The 18,258-nt window shown below is 45.6% G+C and overlaps 1 protein-coding gene across 2 annotated transcripts in view; it reads left to right on the top strand.

Moving 5' to 3' along the window:
- Positions 1–18,258, top strand: part of fermt1 (fermitin family member 1) — a 114,171-nt gene that overhangs the window by 47,010 nt on the left and 48,903 nt on the right. For both annotated transcript variants that reach the window (XM_038806298.1, XM_038806307.1), the window contains exons 4-8: positions 3,799–3,942; positions 9,773–9,986; positions 11,318–11,420; positions 12,136–12,243; positions 16,584–16,715. In XM_038806298.1, coding sequence (XP_038662226.1) covers positions 3,799–3,942; positions 9,773–9,986; positions 11,318–11,420; positions 12,136–12,243; positions 16,584–16,715 — 701 coding nt within the window. The remainder of the gene's footprint in view (positions 1–3,798; positions 3,943–9,772; positions 9,987–11,317; positions 11,421–12,135; positions 12,244–16,583; positions 16,716–18,258) is intronic.

Raw genomic sequence — 18,258 nt, 5'->3', positions numbered from 1 at the left:
GAAATATTATCCATGGGATTTATGTATTAAATACATCTTCTTGGAAGATATCTGAGGGCCACATGGGTTCCATTCACTGTTACCTGCATTATACGGAAATTTGTCCTGCAAGGAAATTCCAAGGGCTCTGCTAAGGGGACAAGGTGAAACAGATATGCTGCCCCGTTATCTTCAAAATAAAATTTCGAACTTAAGTGCACACCTATGATCAGCAAGCTGGCAAATGTCACTCAGATTGTCTGCTGCACTCTGAAAGGATCCAGTTGCAAGGAAAACCAGTATGTTTTTGTCCTCTGCCTCTGCAGATAGATTACTTGGAGCACGGCTAAGGTCTTCGCAAATCTCGGAACTCAGTTCCCACATCATCATATCTTTCAGGAATTTCGGGCAGCACTGGCATTGCTGCCGCTCTCTGGCGCCTAAACAGTCACCCTGGAGTTTTGGAAGTAATGGAGCCCTCCTGCATCTGTAGTGCCATCTGTCCCACATCATCCCTCTCTGTTTTTTGGCTCTTTTTCACAAGAATGTTAAATATCAGAAACCTACATGGTCCATCAATTATTCTTTCTAATCTGGAGTTCTGAATAAATTAAGTGCTCTTCCTCACCACAAGGGGTGTTGCTGGTCTCCACAGGCAGTATCAGGTCAAACAAAATGAAATGGAAATAAATTTGCAAGATTTTTCAGCACTAGTTCCTTTAATGCAATCCACAGCTAAATGCCAACATGGAGACAGTGGTGCCCGGTTTTCCTGGGGGCAGTCTGTATCTGATGAATCCATATCCGAAAGAAACTCACTTTCATGTAATTTGCATTGCTGCCCTCTCTTCAGCTCCAGTCAACTGTAGCCACCAGAAACTTCACGTGGGATTTTCCATGTTATTCAGAAGCAAAAATGGCAACAAGGGAATAACAGCCAATTTTACTCTGCATTGCATACTGTCCATGGAAGCAGGTCAGAAGAAACGTGACGCTTTGATTTTTGGTTAGGTGGTTGTGAAATAGAGGCCTGGATTCTCCGCTCCCCCAGCCGCATCTTTCTCGGGGGCGGGATGTTCTAGCCATTTATCAGTGGGATTTCCCATTGAAACAACTCCACACCCCCTAGCAGGGGTGCACTGCCGATTGGGAACAGGGGACGGAATTCTCTGATAATGTGGCTATGTCCCCACGCCCATGAGAAAACAGGCGCAAAACACTCTAGACTTTCTCCGTTTTGAAGGGGGTTTGCAGGGCCCCGGAGTAGTCCTCGCAGCTCTGACTGCCGATACGGGGCCATGCATTTCCGGCCGCACATCGCGCATGAGCGTGGCGGCGGCCCCACACTGGATGGCGGACCCACACAGCGGGCCGGCCCTGACAATATAGGTCTCCCCCCCCCACCCCCCCAGATCGTGCACGCCGGCCGATCGGTGGCCCACTATCACGAGCCTGGCCGTCCTGGAGGCACCCCCCCCCCCCCCCACCCCGGTGACGTATCCCCCGCCCCCCCCATCAGGGCGGCCGCGGACTGAGGCCGCAGCCGCCACTCCGAGTGCCCGCCGGATGGAACTATGAGTGAACCACGCTAGTGGGCCAGTTTTCGCCAGAGAATTGCCGCAGGAGCCTCTTTCAATGGCCCCCGACCGGCGTCGCGTTGACCGCGCATGTGCATAAGTGATTGGCGGCGATTCTCCAGACCCCGGAGAATTGCGGGAAGGCATCGGACCCGATCGCGGGCCTGACGCACAATTATCCGCCCCCGCGATTGCGGCACAGAGGCTCGGAGAATCCCATCCATGGAATCCCAACAGTCAGAGAATTCCAGCCATAATTTTCCAGCTGTGATGATTGAGGGGGAGAAATTTAGGAGTGCCCAGTTTTGGGTCTCCCACCATGTGAATATAATTGCCCCACACACAATGAGATCTGAAGTGGACGTTGGATCTCAAACCTGATTAATCTAAAGATTATGCCGCAGGAAGAAGCCATGCAGTGAAGTTTTGCAAGTTATGATCAACTGCCAGTCACCTTGAGGCTTTGGGAGTCAGCCTACTGCATGAGGAATGGGTGCTCGGTGGCCCAATGTAGTATGTGTGCGATGATGGTAATTGTGGTGATATGCATAAGCAGTCACGTGTATAGTGATAGACAAGACCTCCAACCAGGCGGCAGTAGCAAGCAACCATTTGACACTGCTACCTCAGGGAGTTGGGAGAGAGTCTTCATAGTGGATAGTCACAATTTGTAGTAGCTCGTAGTTAATTTATTATAGTTAGTAGTTTTTAATAATATTCTTATAGTTATGTTGCCCATGCAATTGTTCAACAATAAAACTTTAACTAATCTAAGACTAGACATTCTTTAGTGCACTTATTTCAACCGGCCAAGCACCACAACGTAACAGTACTGTGACTTTCTCTGAAGCTAATTTGCATTATGTGTCTTATTTCAGCTCCTGTAGTGGATTTTAAGTACATTTCCTGTGACATCCTAGTTGTGATTTATTTGTGTTGCTTATCGAGAAATTTTATCTCACATGCTGCTCACTTCCACTCCCCAACACACATCAAGTTCAACCAAACTCTCCGACATGCCTTACTTTCACTCCCAATGTCAAAAATGCCAATTAAGGACTAGCACACCTTTAATAAATTTCTTGTGCACAGGATAACAACTGCACATTCTTGGGAAATGGGCCAGCACATGCTGCCTAGCTGTTAAATCAATATCTGAACCTTAGCTGGGGAATGGAGTTTTGGGTAACTTAGTCACATTGGTAAACATGTACACTAGGAATTTCCTTGGCGATTCTCCCAAATGGTCGCTGTAACTTCGGAAGGAGATTGACAGAAATCCCAGATAGTTGCCTAAATAGAATTTCAGCCATTGTCACAAAGACTGTCCAGGAAAACCCCTGAGGTTGAGCCCCTGAAACTCTATGAAGACGTTGATAGGCGTACAAAGCAGAAACTCATACTTTGTACTTTTCCCAACTAAAATTGTTTCACCAATTATTGACCTTTTCCTCTAGATTACGAGGAGGCAATTGCTCCTCAAGGGAATGATGAGGTTTTCAGAAGCCACAGATGTATTGCCTACGACTATGTGGTTGTTTCAACATAACATTATTGTAAACCACAATATTTCCACTGGTTTAGTGTTCTGTTTTTGTTTAAGTGGATATTATCAATGTTGCATATCTATACATCGTACAGCACAGACACAGATCCATACTAGTGTTTCTGCTCCCAAGCCTCCTCCCATCCTGCTGCATCTCTTATGTTTTCAATCACGTGCTTATCTAGCTCTACCACTATACTTGATGTATATTTTCAAGAATTCACATACTTAATAATCGTAAGTCGTCAAAGCTGTGCTCAAATGCACCTGTGCTCCTTGGCCTGAGCGTTTGAGGCGTGGAAGCCAATCAAGGCTCCAGAGTTGGCTCGCAGGTGACTGGGAGAATGGAGATAGGCTGGCACGGACATTGCTTAAGGCGGTAAGCAGGGTCCAGGAAGGAAGGGGGGTGCATCATAGGCAGTGGATCTGGCAGCTGCCTGTGAATTTAATGTGGAGACAGGAGGAGCAGCCCTGTGTCTGCCTGAGAGGACTGATCCCAGCAGGCTGACAAACTCTGGAGAGGGACCTCAAACAGTTGACAGACCTCTTGTTTCCATATGCCTGTGAGACAGGTGTGGATCCAACAGATGTCCAGGCCATTGTGTTTTAGATGGAATATGTTGAGTTGATATTTTGTTCAGGAGCTTGTTTTAATTGTACGCACTAGATTTAATTGTGCTTTTAATATATTATTAGATATTCGTAGGCCAGAGGAACTTTCCCTGTTGAAACCGCGAGATAACAACTCAAAAAAGAAGAGAAAAGAGAAGAACAATAAGCATCCAATTGATGAAGATATTTTAGACTTGGACCAGATGCCAACATCCCCAGGATCAATAGGTATTTTTTTTAAAGGAAGCTAACCACACTAAAACAATTTGTTTGCTTTTGTGTGGGAATGATTTTTTCAGTCTTGAAACTTCTCGCATGAAAATAGAGATTGTGTGTGTCTTCTGTCCACGTGCATCGAATCCTTTCTTTTTTTTATTCTGCGTGTTGTATGACTTATTTCCAATCAAATTGTAGTCAAAAGCTGAATTAGAAACATGTAGCTTTCGTCACAAATACCATTTTTTATTTGTGCAGTATGTTGTATTTCCTAACGATCCCAGTTAAATAATCCATAATTTGTAAACACAGTAATTCCAGCCAATACAATATGGCCACTGACAATGCTCCTGAGCACGCTCACTTGTCAGCGTCATTTGCAGGAGGCACGAACCCACCCTCCTAAACAGTGATAGCTTCTTTTCGGCAGTCTTCAACATTTTAATAACAAATCTTAATTCATTGCCCATGTATTCCCAAAATAATTTATACCACAGAAAGAAAGTGGAATCAGGTGAATGATTACTCTCAACTAAATAAATTGTTCGTCTCAAATTTCATGCAATTCCACGTTTTCATGTTGGGCAGGTACTCGGATTACCCACTGTTGCCTGGGTAACGTGTGGCCGTTTTCCTGTTTCCGTCTCTCCTGATTTCGCTCTCTCTCCCCAACCATTTAGTTTGATATTTCATCTTCTAAAAAGACATTAATGTGATGTATCATTTTAATTCGGCTTTTGAAGGTGACGATGGGAGGATTCAATGGGTCCGATGTACCACTAGCTTGATCCAGCTATGTGTGTGAGGCTTGGGGTGAGTTTGTGGGTGGCACAGTGGTTGGCACTGCTGCCTTAAGCGCCAGGGACCCAGGTTCAAGTCCCTGTGTTTTATGGTTGGAGCTGTAATATTTACAGTTCTAGGGTCATTGATGGCCATGCGTGTGTCCTGGTGCACATTGCTCCCTCTAAAGTTGGCAGCCGCACTTACAACTAGTAAATAAAAGGTTTTACCTCACATTATTTTAACAACACAGCACTTCTGCTGGATCCCCATATATAACATGTCTTATAATGTAGTCTTATAATGGTACACGGTTCACAGACTTCATTAGGAACAGGAAAGGTATTTATTATAAGAAAAACTGTCCAGACGTCAGCAGCCCCACAACTGCCCTAGAGCAGCCCACCCGGCAACCCCCAGTCCCAACATATCTTCCAGGTGTCTTCTGCCGAGCGAAGGACTCCACCTCTTGGGGTGATTACCCACTGTTGCCTGGATCTCACAGTCTGAGGAGATGAAAGAGCAAGGAGGAAATCTAAAAGGCATTTATCACCTTCTCCTATATCAGATTCAGGCTTCCCTTCCCAACCAGCCCCAATTTCCAAAAAAAGCATACCCTTGACCCGTCTATCCATATAAACCACCACCCATCTGCATCTTCACATTCCTCTCCTACATTTGGTAATGTGCTTCCCACCTTCCCTATCTGTTCCCATCAATTCTGTAACTCCTTATTTGACTCTTTCCAGTTATGTGCTAATCTTCCAAGGAGTGACAGTCGCCCTTGGATTGCCACCTCTGCTCCTACCATTTTTACACGCAGGTGGAGCTCCGTATTACTGGCCCGGATTTCCAAATTAGTCTTCTTTAGAAGTGTGAAGTCTAAGTCCTTTTGTAGTACAGGGTTGTCAGGGGAAGACACGCTATGCCCCCTTTTTATGCCACTAGCTGCCATGTTTTGGTAAGTCTTCACTCGCTAACACACTGAAATGCTTTGGGGCTTTAAATAGATCTGCAGTGTGTTTGTGAATGAATGTGAGTGAGGTAAGTGGGTAGGATAGTCAGATGGGTCAGTCGATAAGGTGAGGTCAGCCCCTGGTGAGGGTGGGTGGGGTCAGGGGGAGGGAATTGGAGGATTGGGGAGTTGGGATGGTCAGGACGGGGGAGAGGCATGGTCAGGATGGGGGAGAGGCATGGTCAGGGTGGGGGAGAGGCATGGTCAGGGTGGGGGAGTGGCAATGTGGTGACAGGATAGTTCCCAACAGTTAGGCATGGCTTTTATTCTAATATTTCCTGGGTAACTATCCAGTGAGTCAAAGCCCTGCAAAGGGCGTCAGTACGGGAGACAGAGGAAAATCCCGACCCAAAGTCTCTATTTCAAGAATTGTGGATGATTCCTTTCCAACCTCTGCATTGAAACTGTCTAAACAAACTCACACTGGTGATGTCCTGTGACTCTGACCATGCTACATTATCCCTTCTCGACATCTCTGCAGCCTTATACATCATCAATCACATCATCCTTCTGTAACATCTCCTCGAAGTTCTAGCTTCATCAGAATACCCTCACCAAGATTTACTCTTGCACATCTGATTGGAGCCAAAGAATTTTTTCTAATGTCTGTTCTTCTCACCCGATATTTCTATCACCCATGTGGATTTTGTGTTTGCTCGGCAATCTGCAGAAACGGGGATAGACAACCCGTTTTGAAACCGTGTCTGCTGGCTGGGCATGCTGATTTGTTTCACCCTCTCACTGAGGCAGACTGTCATCGGCCACAGAAAACTATTTTATAAAAGCAATAATCTATTCGGCTCCTTCAAATTAATTTCAAAGCATTGTCAGTTTAGGAACCAACACGAATCTATTCCGAATATTGTGTTGGACCCCATTAATCTTTCCTGATTTTTGTAGCTGACAATAGATACCGCAATAGAATCCTAACAAGGCTACGTTCTCCCCATGTCTGTACGGGTCTCACCCACAACACAAAAATGTGCAGGGTAGGTGGACTGGCCATGCTAAATTGCCCCTTAATTAGCAAAATTTGGAAAAAGGAATCTGACAAGGATTATGATATTTCTAACACCCATGTGGATTTTGTGTTCGCTCGGCAATCTGCAGAAACGGGGACAGACAACCCGTTTTGAAACCATGTCTACTAGCCGGGCATGCTGATTTGTTTCACCCTCTCACTGAGGCAGACTGTCGTCAGCCACAGAAAACTATTTTATAAAAGCAATAATCTATTTGGCTTCTTCAAATTAATTTCAAAATATTTAATATGGAGCTTGCTATAGAACATACAGTGCAGAAGGAGGCCATTCGGCCCATCGAGTCTGCACCGACCCACTTAAGCCCTGACTTCCACTCTATCCCCGTAACCTAATAACCCTATCTAACCTTTTTGGACACTAAGGGCAATTTAGCATGGGCAATCCACCTAACCTGCACGTCTTTGGACTGTGGGAGAAAACCCGAGCATCCGGAGGAAACCGACGCAGACACAGGGAGAACGTGCAGACTCCGCACAGACAGTGACCCAGTGGGGAATCGAACCTGGGACCCTGGCGTTGTGAAGCCACAGTGCTATCCACTTGTGCTGTCCGTGCTATGGGTTGGAATTAAACATATTTCTGATCTTCCACATTCTAATCTGATTGACCAGCGCTCCAGCCAGATGTTCAGGTGTTCTTGTTGAGATAGCCTCAAAAGGAAGCTATAAATATGAGTTGGTTGCACTTTCTTCTCCCTGTCTAAAGTCTTCCAGCATCGCTCAGTTTGTCCTGCTGTCAGAGCAAAGAACCCGCTCTCAAACCTTGACTGTAATCATTCCTCATCAGCTACTGGAGGTAACACAAGGGCAACGACTGGGAAGCACAATGGTTAGCACTGCTGCCTTATAGCTCCAGGGTCCCGGGATTAATTCCGGCCTCAGGTGACTGTGTGGAGTCTGCACATTCTTCCAGTATGTGGGTGGGTTTCCTCCGGGTGCTCCGTTTTCCTCCCACAGTCCAAAACTGTGCAGGTTAGGTGGATTGGCCATGATAAGGTGCCCCTTAGTGTTCAAAAGGTTCAGTAGGGGGGAACTGGGGGAACAGATCGAAGACGGGACATGGGCTGATGCCCTGGAGAGGGTAAATTCTTCCTCCTCGTGTGCGCGGCTTAGCCTCATCCAATTCAAGGTGCTGCATAGGGCCCACATGACTGGGACGAGGATGAGTAGGTTCTTTGGGGGTGAAGATAGGTGTGTCAGGTGCTCGGGGAGTCCAGCGAACCATGCCCATATGTTCTGGGCATGCCCAGCATTGGAGGAGTTCTGGAAGGGGGTGGCGAGGACGGTGTCAAGAGTGGTGGGATCCAGGGTCAAGCCAGGATGGGGACTCGCGATCTTTGTGGTTGGGGTAGAGCCGGGAGTGCAGGAGGCGAAAGAGGCCGGTGTGCTGGCCTTTGCGTCCCTAGTAGCCCGGCGAAGGATTTTGCTACAGTGGAAGGACGCGAGGCCCCCAAGCATGGAGACCTGGATCAATGACATGGCGGGCTTTATTAAGCTAGAGAAGGTTAAATTCGCCCTGAGAGGATCGGTGCAAGGGTTCTTTAAATGGTGGCAACCTTTCCTCAACTTTCTGGCTCAACGATAGGGTACTGGGACAGTAGCAGCAGCAACCCGGGGGGGGGGGGGGGGGGGGGACGGACGGACGTTGATTATATTGGCTTATTTTATTTAAATTTGATTTATTTAATTTTAATTTATGGTTAAGTTCTCTTGTTTGGGGGTGGGGGGGTGGGGGGTGTGTGATACATGTGATGTTACGGTATGGGGGGAATTGTGGGTGTTATGGGGCTGTTAGTTGCATATTACTGCTTTTTGCTATACTTGTTATATTTTTATATTTTCTGTAAAAAATTCCAATAAAAATTATTTTTAAAAAAAGGTTCAGTAGGGTTACTGTGTTACGGTATAGAATGGAGGCGTAGGCTTAAGTAAGGTGCTCTTTCCAAGAGCCAGTGCAGACTCGATGGGCCAAATGGCCTCCTCACTGTAAATTCTTGATAATTCTATGACTTCTAATCAGAAGCACTTTGTCCTTAATGGATGCCATAACGATTGAAATCAAGAACTCTTTAATGGGAAATTGGAGGTTTGAGCCTCAGTGGCACAATGTGCTGGATCACCAATGAAGCATCACACTAAAACTGACCATAAAAGTAATTTGTGTGTTGATTGGTTATTGATCATTGGTCATAACAATATTTTCTTTAATAATCGTAACAGTTGGTAATGGAGAACAGCATTGATGCTGTACTTTTCCAACGTTCACCATTATTTGTTGTGCTCTTAAGTTTTCTATTCTTGGACGAAATGCTCCCCTACCCGGCCACAGCGGGGGCGGGATTTCCGCCAGCCCCGGGCGATTACCCGACCCTGCGGGGGGTCGGAGAATTCCGCCCCTTATTTCTGAAAAGTCTTGTTGTTTGTTATAAGGGAAAACAATGCAGTTAATTAATTTTTACATGTTTTTCATATATTGGAATACTGGGTGGAAAGCTTCCTCAATGGGATTTCCCATTGAAGCCACCACCACGCTGCCGTGAAACCCGCAGGTAGGGGGCTGTTGCCAGCAGGAAAGGAGAATCCTGACGGCCGGACAATTCCAGCCATTATCACCATTGAAGGGTGATTTCATTTGATTCCTATTTCTAGTAAAATTGAATGCAAGTTCTAAAATATTTTTCTTACAAGAAGGAGCAATCAGATGACCTCTTCCTCGGGGTTTCACTGTACCACTAAACATGGTGACCAAATGAAATGTTGCCGCATTATGGCAATTCCACTTTGTAGTTAGTCATTTATATTGTAGTCTGTTTTTATAATTTCCTACAATGTACACCTGTCATTACAGATTCCAAACCTCCAGCCTGAGTTCAGGCACCAACAATCAGCACAAAAGCTGTTGCCTCGTTGAACTGCATTTAAATGTTTGATTGCTTCTAATTATTGTCTGTGATTCAGAGTCAATGATATAAATGTTTTATCGCTATATCTGTTTCCTTGTGCAGCAAGTCCTGGACTGTACAGCAAGACTATGACTCCCATATACGACCCCATCAATGGAACACCAGTCTCTTCTACAATTACGTGGTTCAGTGATAGTCCTCTAGCTGAACAGAACTGCAATATCCTGGCCGTCAGCCAACCGAACCTTACACCAGAGGTACTGGCCAAAATGTACCGGCCACAGAATCAAATCGACAAAGCAGAACTTAACGCTGGGTAGGATTGCTTGACATAATTTGTTCATTTATTTTATTTTTTTAAATTATTTTTATTCAAGGAATTTAACATATAGACACAGAATATCAGATGAACAACTCATCAACTCGACCAACAACCATAGATTTCCACCCCCTGACACCAGCCCCCCACCACGTCCCACCTTTCCTATTTTAACACCCTTACCGCTCCCCAACACATCCTGCCTCCCCCTTGCTGACCCCTCAATTCTCTTTGAAGAGTGAATGAATGGTTTTTCACCTCCGGGCGAACCCCTCTACCGACGCCCGCAGGGCAAACCTGACCTGCAGCGTCAGGAATTCTGCCAGGTCACTTCTCTCCCCATGTAATCACGAACCTGCAAGTACCTAAAACCATTCCCCCTGGGCAACTCATACAATTCCTTCAACTCCTCCAGCCCTGTGAATTTGTCCCCTATAAACAAGTCGCTGAAATACTCAATTCCCTCCTGCAACCACCTCCAGATTGTGACGTCTCACGAGATCTTGTTAAATCGCAAATCTCGTGAGAGGCCTCTCATGAGATTGAATGGTCTCATTGCGACGTCAAGTCGGGCACGATGAGATCATTAAATCGCCCCAACATTTTTGTGTTATCAACTCAAAATTCCCTGTTTAAAAATAATCAGAATCATGCCAGAATTTTGGGGCCTCACGGTAGCATGGTGGTTAGCATCAATGCTTCACAGCTCCAGGGTCCCAGGTTCGATTCCCGGCTGGGTCACTGTCTGTGTGGAGTCTGCGCGTCCTCCCCGTGTGTGCGTGGGTTTCCTCCGGGTGCTCCGGTTTCCTCCCACAGTCCAAAGATGTGCGGGTTAGGTGGATTGGCCATGCTAAATTGCCCGTAGTGTAAGGTTAATGGGGGGGATTGTTGGGTTACGGGTATACGGGTTACGTGGGTTTAAGTAGGGTGATCATTGCTCGGCACAACATCGAGGGCTGAAGGGCCTGTTCTGTGCTGTACTGTTCTATTCTATTCTATTCTATGCCCGTATGTAGAATTGTGGGGATAAATTATATCATAAAAATAATACAACAGCAAAAGTGAGTGGGCACTACATTAAATAATTCTGTTATAATGTGCCTTGCTGCAACTTTTCTAATGTAGCTTAATGTCTTATGATTTGCTCATTGTTAACTACAACGGTTGATGTATGGGAGCAAATCAGTTTCTTAAGTTTAGATGCCAAAAAAGACTAAGCTTAACTGTCTCTGTTGCTATGATGTAAATGTAAAATAATGCAAACAGCAAAGATTCTACATCCAATCTTTCATTTATTTACAGTCTCTTTTATTGCACAATTTCTGCAGATGGTTAGATTCGTCACGTTCACTGATGGAACAAGACATCCAGAAGGAAGATAAGCTGCTATTGCGTTACAAATACTACAGCTTCTTTGATCTGAACCCGAAAGTAAGGGACACATCGCTATGATCTTTAGAGCATCCCACTCCTGGGCTGGAATTGGACTGAGAAGTTGTCAAATAGGGGGCATATTATTAGTATTTAATATGAGGGGAAAACATGGTGATTCTCTCCAATTTTCTTACAGAATTGATGGGAATAGATAGGGAAGGTGGGAAGCACATTACCAAATGTAGGAGAGGTATTTTTGAAGTACGTCAAAAACATGAATCTTGCTGCAAGACTACAAGCACAAATTGATGAAAAGGTTTGCAATCTTCAGTCAATAATCTGAAGGCTATGACACAATGACCTTTAAAATTGTTCCATAGGATACTACTGTGCCAAAAATTAGTTCATTTGTCAGAAATTTCCCCCTTTACTATTTTAGAGGAGATGTTAGCCCAATTGCTTAAGCGTGTTTATAGCGCTCTTGCCATAGTATTTCAGATGAATGTGATACATATTTGTATGATATTAACCCATGACCTAATTTTAGGGCCTTATACTTTTACTTTTGGAAAGAGAAGTGGTTGTGTTTTAAAACTGTTTGATTTTTCTCCTCTATCCTCTGACCCATTGCTGGGCTGCATGTCTTTCCTGGATAAAGGGGATAGTTTGAGGTGTGTCCCGCTAGCCCTCTGAAGATAGTAATAATAAGTTTGCTTGTGCACTGAATTGTTGTATCAGAATATACGCTTGACACCTCTCCCAATGCACGCAGTACGACGCAGTCCGGATAAACCAGCTGTATGAGCAAGCTCGGTGGGCAATTCTGCTGGAAGAAATTGATTGCACTGAAGAAGAAATGTTGCTGTTTGCAGCATTGCAGGTAAATGCAAATGTTAAAAGCTAACTTGCTGCAAAATCTGTTTCAGCAAGGGGCGAGACATGCCCCAACAGGTGCACAGAGATCAGACAGCCCTCCAGCACAGCAGATCAAAGCGAACATCTAGGCTCCCATTTATTATTTAGAAATTGCCCTGTATTTAAATTTTTTACATGAGGATTTCTGATGGGGCTCGTCAAACAAAACGTGTGTTATAAAACAGAAAATTCTCTGAGACTTTAAGCCAGTTTTGTAAAAGTATTTGTTAGGCCATTAACCCTCACTCCTCAAGACCCTCCACCTCATACCCACACCATCTTTCTGTTACCTCATACCCCCCCGCATGGATGTCACTTCGACGCCACTCCCCAGAATCCACCAGAACAGGGGCGGGATTCTCCGACCCCCCGCCGGGTCGGAGAATTGCCGGGGGCCGGCATGAATCCCGCCCCTGCCGTCTCCCGAAGTCTCCGGCACCAGAGATTCGGCGGGGGCAGGAATCGCACCGCGCCTGTCGGCGGGCCCCCCCCACGGCAATTCTCCGGCCCGCGATGGGCCAAAGTCCCGCTGCTGTCATGCCGGTCCCGCTGGTGGGAAGCAAACCACCTATCTTACCGGCAGGACTGGCGGCGCTGGCAGGCTTCGGGGTCTGGGGGGGGGGGGGGGGGATCTGGCCCCGGGGGGTGCCCCCACGGTGGCCCGGCCCACGATCAAGGCCCACCGATCGGCGGGCGGGGCTGTGCCATGGGGCACTCTTTTCCTTCCGCATTGGCCATAGCATTCACGATGGCCGACGCGGAAGTGACCCCCTCCCCTGCGCAAGCGCGGGGATGACGTCAGCAGCCGCTGCTGCTCCGGCGCATGCGTGGACTTCCGCCGGTTGGTGAAGTCCTTTCAGTCCCGGCTGGCGTGGCGCCAAAGGCCTTTCCCGTCAGCTGGTGGGGCGCCAACCACTCTGGCGCAGGTCTAGCCCCTCAAGGTTAGGGCTTGGCCCCTAAAGGTGAGGAGAAATTCACACCTTTGGGACGGCCCGACGCCGGAGTGGTTCACGCCACTCCATCCCGCCGGGACCCCCCGCCCCACCGGGTCAGGGAGAATCCCGGCCAGATCTCAGGAGCCGTGTGGAGTTGGAAAAAAAATATCTAGGCGAGCTCTCACACAAGCACTTGATACAAAAATAAATTCTCATTTATGAAACCCATTCAAAGATTTTAAATCTTCTAAAGTATTCAATCTGTTATAAAAACAACCAAACCTCTATTTTGTAACCTCCTACATACAGCTAATCCTTTAATAGTCTCTTAAAACTGTCAAATAAAACATGAACTCAGCACCCTGCTGAGATAGGTCGTTTTAGAGCTTTTGAAATGCACACAAGTATTCATGATGGGCTCAGCTGTAATTTCGGAAACCTGGAAATTTCAACATTGAAATCTAGTGAAATTTCAGGAACAGATGGTAATGATGTTTTCCAAGCCACTTCAGATGGCCTATCTTGGAACAGCAGAAATGGGGTTTGTTTGAATTCAGCAAATGGCCCTGCTGAATTTTGGTTTCCTGCCTCCGTAAATAATGTCCCACCCATTACCCATTTGCAAACATGGCAGTAGCCAGAAATGGGGACATGACTTCCGCATCTAGGTCCCATCTACCATTTCTAACGGCCTTGGGAATTGGTCCAACTGCCCAAAAATCCAGCCTAATGTTTCAGATCAAATTCTCAGATGCTGCCTGACCTGTTGAGTGTTCCCAACATTTTACAATCATATATATATCTCTAATTATAGCCCCGCCCACCCCAGCTTTATTCCTCTCTCCAACACAGCCTGTCTCCCAACTTGCAATCGTAGGAACAAGAAATGTAATCATTTGTTAAGTTACATTTTGAAAGATGTTACAAGACTCCTGGGAAGGCTTCCATCTCCCACCCTTCATCAACTTTGCTCATCCAAATCTCGGCTGCTCCTTTTTTTGCGCGCAATGAATCCTGTCCATTTGGCATTCATTTGCTCGCTGACCTGAATTGCCTATTGTTCTGGTAAAGCCTTCACATTAAAATCCCCCCCCCAAAACAATCCCTCTGTGGCCACATAGTTTCTTATCCCTAAATTGCTGCACTCCTACACCCTGCCAACATCACTGCACTCCTCCGATTCTGTCCTTGTGGACATCCATGATTTTCAATGTTTTAACATTCAAAGTCATGCCTTCAGACGCCCAGGCCCTTCTGCTCTGGAAATCCCTCCCTGAACATTTCCACCTCTACCTCTCTCTCCACATTGAAGTCACTTCTTAAAACTTATCCCTGCGACCCACATGTCCAAATTTCTCTCAATGTGGTTCATTGTCACATTTTGATCAATGCTGCAGAGAAGCACCATGGGATGTTTTACTGCACTATAGGCACTGGCCAGCATTTTCCGCTCCGGTTCTTCTCGGGCGGGTTTGGTTACGTGAGCAGAAAATGTCGCAAGAAGCCCAAATTACATTTTACATCTGTGGGCAGTCTCACCACAATTGTCCCCATGCCCTCCGCCAGTGGCGTAACGGGGATCCCGACATTCAACGGCTGGGACACACACCATTACATTCAATTTGAATGTCGTTATCAGGCCTCTGTGCCTGCCCACCTCTTCCCACCCACCGCTGCCACCCCCACAGTTAGATAATCCATGCACATCGGCGTGTACGACAACTGGTCTCTCTCGGCGTGCACCTTGCAGGTAGCCCCGCCGGAGGAGCTCTGGTGAGTTCACCCCTCAGGAGGGAGAGGGTTATCATCACCGGGCACTTTTCCCTTGCACTGACCCCTGGCATTACCCTGGTGCTCGGGCAGTGCTGGGGGGGGGGGGCTGGTGGAGGGGGTTCCATTTTAACTTTCGTGTACCGGGACAGCCTTTGAAAATGATGTGCTCATGGTTAAAAAATTAAGTTACTGATAGGAATGGCTCAATCAGAGCATACCCCGCCAATGTGATGTCGTGGGACCGCTCCTTAACAGTTTTGTTTGCACAATGTTCAGGACGATAAAGCAGAGAAAGCTGCCATTGGTAAGATTCTGCCCACTATATGAATGCAAGTTGTTGTTGCCACAATTAGGTATTTAAGTCATGTTTTCCTGACACACAGATAGAATATATTGTAATCCTCTTTAACAAATAGGGCACTATTATAAAACTTTCCTTCTCAAATTTCTTCCCATCCCAAGATTGTTATTTTCAGATAATAGGGATTCAAAGTCACTTTGTACGCTGTTCCCTTGAATTCACAATGGACTTTTGAATGAGAAAGGAAAGATTTGCAACTGCGTAGTACCTTTCACCATCTCCAGCTATCCCAAAGTGCTTTAAAGCCTTTTAATGTTTAATCTCAGTTGTGATGCAGGACACGGGGTCAGCCAGCTTGTGCACAGCAAGCTTCCGCAATGATGATAATTTTTTTTTAGCGAGGGGATAAATATTACTCAAGACACCACGGATAACTCCCCCGTCCTTCCTCAAAAACGTGCAGTGTGATCTTTTACATCCACCTGAGTGGTTTAACGTTTCATCGAGAACTGGTACCTCTGACACTACAGCGCTACTTTAGTATTTAATTTTTGTCCTCCGGTCTCTGGAGGCAGAACTTGAACCCACAACTTTCTGACTCAAGAGGCAAGAGAATGACCTACTCTGCTCCAAGTGACACACCTTAATGGACACATTTCGATAAATTTTGGATACAAGTCCTTTGCCTGCTATTTTAATGGTATGTTTCTGTTAAAATAGCTGGCAAGGACACGTAAGAAAACATTAATGTTGTTAAGTCTATAATATCTTTGTAATATTTTTGCACTGTTGCATAGCAATACAAAAATCATTTGCCATATGTGGGCTGGGCACGATCAGTATCAGCACTCAGAGAATCACTTCACAATGTATGGCTTTATATGCAACCATTGCCTGGGGCATAGGAGTGTTAACTGTATATTCTCATTGTGGGAGGACTATGCCTCATTTAAAAGGAAACTTATAGTGGATTCATTTCAAGTTTAAAAATGGTTTGGTATGGCACGGGGAACACTCCAACATGAGCCTAATCTTGAGGAACCAGCAAGTTACTAACAGCTTTAAAGTATCTATGTTTTCAGTTACACAGGGATCTCTTGTAGACTGTTTTCAATTAATAAAGTACATGTGGAATGGTGCATGAAGGTTGTTCGAGTCAGGTTGATTCCCTATCTAATAATAAAATCATGTATCTGGATCTGTAATGTACCTAGGGGAGTCTTGACAAAAGCATATAGTTAACTATAGTCACTTCAGTAACTATTAAATGTTAAACTGTTTAATAAATTGTTTCAGTATCATATAAGCAAGTTATCGCTATTATCTGAACCACAAGATTACACTAATGAACAAGATGTAGATGAAGTTGAGGCTGCCCTTGCCAGTCTAGAGGTGACTCTTGAAGGTGGAAAAATAGACAAGATTTTGGTAAGCACATATTTTATCTTGATTTTAAAATGTAATAACATATCTTCATATTTTCTGAAAATGAAAGAGTGTTCTAATAATCAGTTACATAAACCTAAATGTTTGTGATAGCTAGATACACAACAGTGTTGCTCAGTCATCGATTATTAGTAGATTTTATTATTTCAAAAGAATGGACACAATCTCATATCTTGGGGTCAAAATGTACTTTTGTTTTAAAACTTGTGTTTAGTGAATTAAACTGATCTGAAATATTAAAAAAATTACAAATAGTCTAGATCTCTCAAGTTTCCTCTCAACAAACCCATACTGCTCTCTAATTGGTTCAGTCAGCAGTTGGAACGTTCTCTGCATGCATGGATGACAAGGTCTTTGTAGCTGAAATGCTCAGAGAACATTACATGGTACCACGGAGTGGATGCAGTTAGGAAATATCAGCAGCTTGACAAGAAAGAGATAGGCTGCAAAACTCTAGACAACCAGGTGAAGCGAGATGGAAGCACTCGGGACTCCTGGCCCATTCCTCACGACTGGTAACATTGACACCAACTGGCGTTCTTTTACACAACAATTTACTTTTTACGTGGAGGCCCGAGGTCTCCAGGAGGCCTCAGATCAGAGGTAAATAGCCCTACTGATTACGGTAGCATCTCCCCAGGCCATTAACCTATATAACACATTCCAGTTTGCCTCGGAGGACGACAGGAAAAGCTATGATAGGACGATTCAATGATTACTGTCATCCGAAGGGAAATGTAACGTTTGAGCGATATGTCTTTCGTATACGGTTACAAAAATTGGGAGAAGCATTTGACTCTTTTGTAATAGACTTGTGTTCCAAAGCACAATCCTGCAATTTTGCAGACCTGGCCATAATCAAGGACCAAATTGTTTGGACTTAAAAGTGACACGGTGTCACGCAAACGATTGCTGCGTGATTGTGATGTGACTTGATCCAATGCAATACGGATATGCAAGGCCAGTGAAGTTGCATTGGAACAAACCACTGAAATACAAGCACAGGGAATCGTCACAAAAGATCAGCGCCATCCTTGCTGTGTTGCAGCAAAAGTACCAACGTGGTCAGCATGGGGACCATCATGTTCGAGGACCGTCGGAGTGTGGTGAACCACTGTGTGCACCTGTATTAGGGGATGTAAGGTAGGACCTGCACTACAGGTTCGCCGGTAGCCCCTGCCGGATAGCTCCGCCCATAAGGAGTCGTATAAATATGTGTGTCCTCCTCCTGATCAGCCATTTCGCCAGCTGCAGTAGGAGGCCACGCATCTGACTGTAATAAAGCCACAGTTGTACCAATCTGAGTCTTTTGTGCAATTGATCGTGCATCACGGAGCACGCCACTTTGTGTCCCAGGAGCGGCAGAATGCACAGTTTGAGTAATTACCCTGCTCGTGGTAAAACCTGCAACCGATGTGCCAGAAGAAGGCACTTTGTGTGCCGATGAATGCTCACAGAAACAAGCCAGCAGCTCAAGTCTGTTGACGTAGTAAACCGACAAGCTGCACCTACAGGAGCACTGAGA

The sequence above is a fragment of the Scyliorhinus canicula genome, chromosome 1, assembly GCF_902713615.1.
Source record: "Scyliorhinus canicula chromosome 1, sScyCan1.1, whole genome shotgun sequence".
NCBI lineage: Eukaryota > Metazoa > Chordata > Chondrichthyes > Carcharhiniformes > Scyliorhinidae > Scyliorhinus > Scyliorhinus canicula.
The sequence above is the reverse complement of the archived record's forward strand: the minus strand, read 5'-3'. Positions and strand labels throughout refer to the sequence as shown.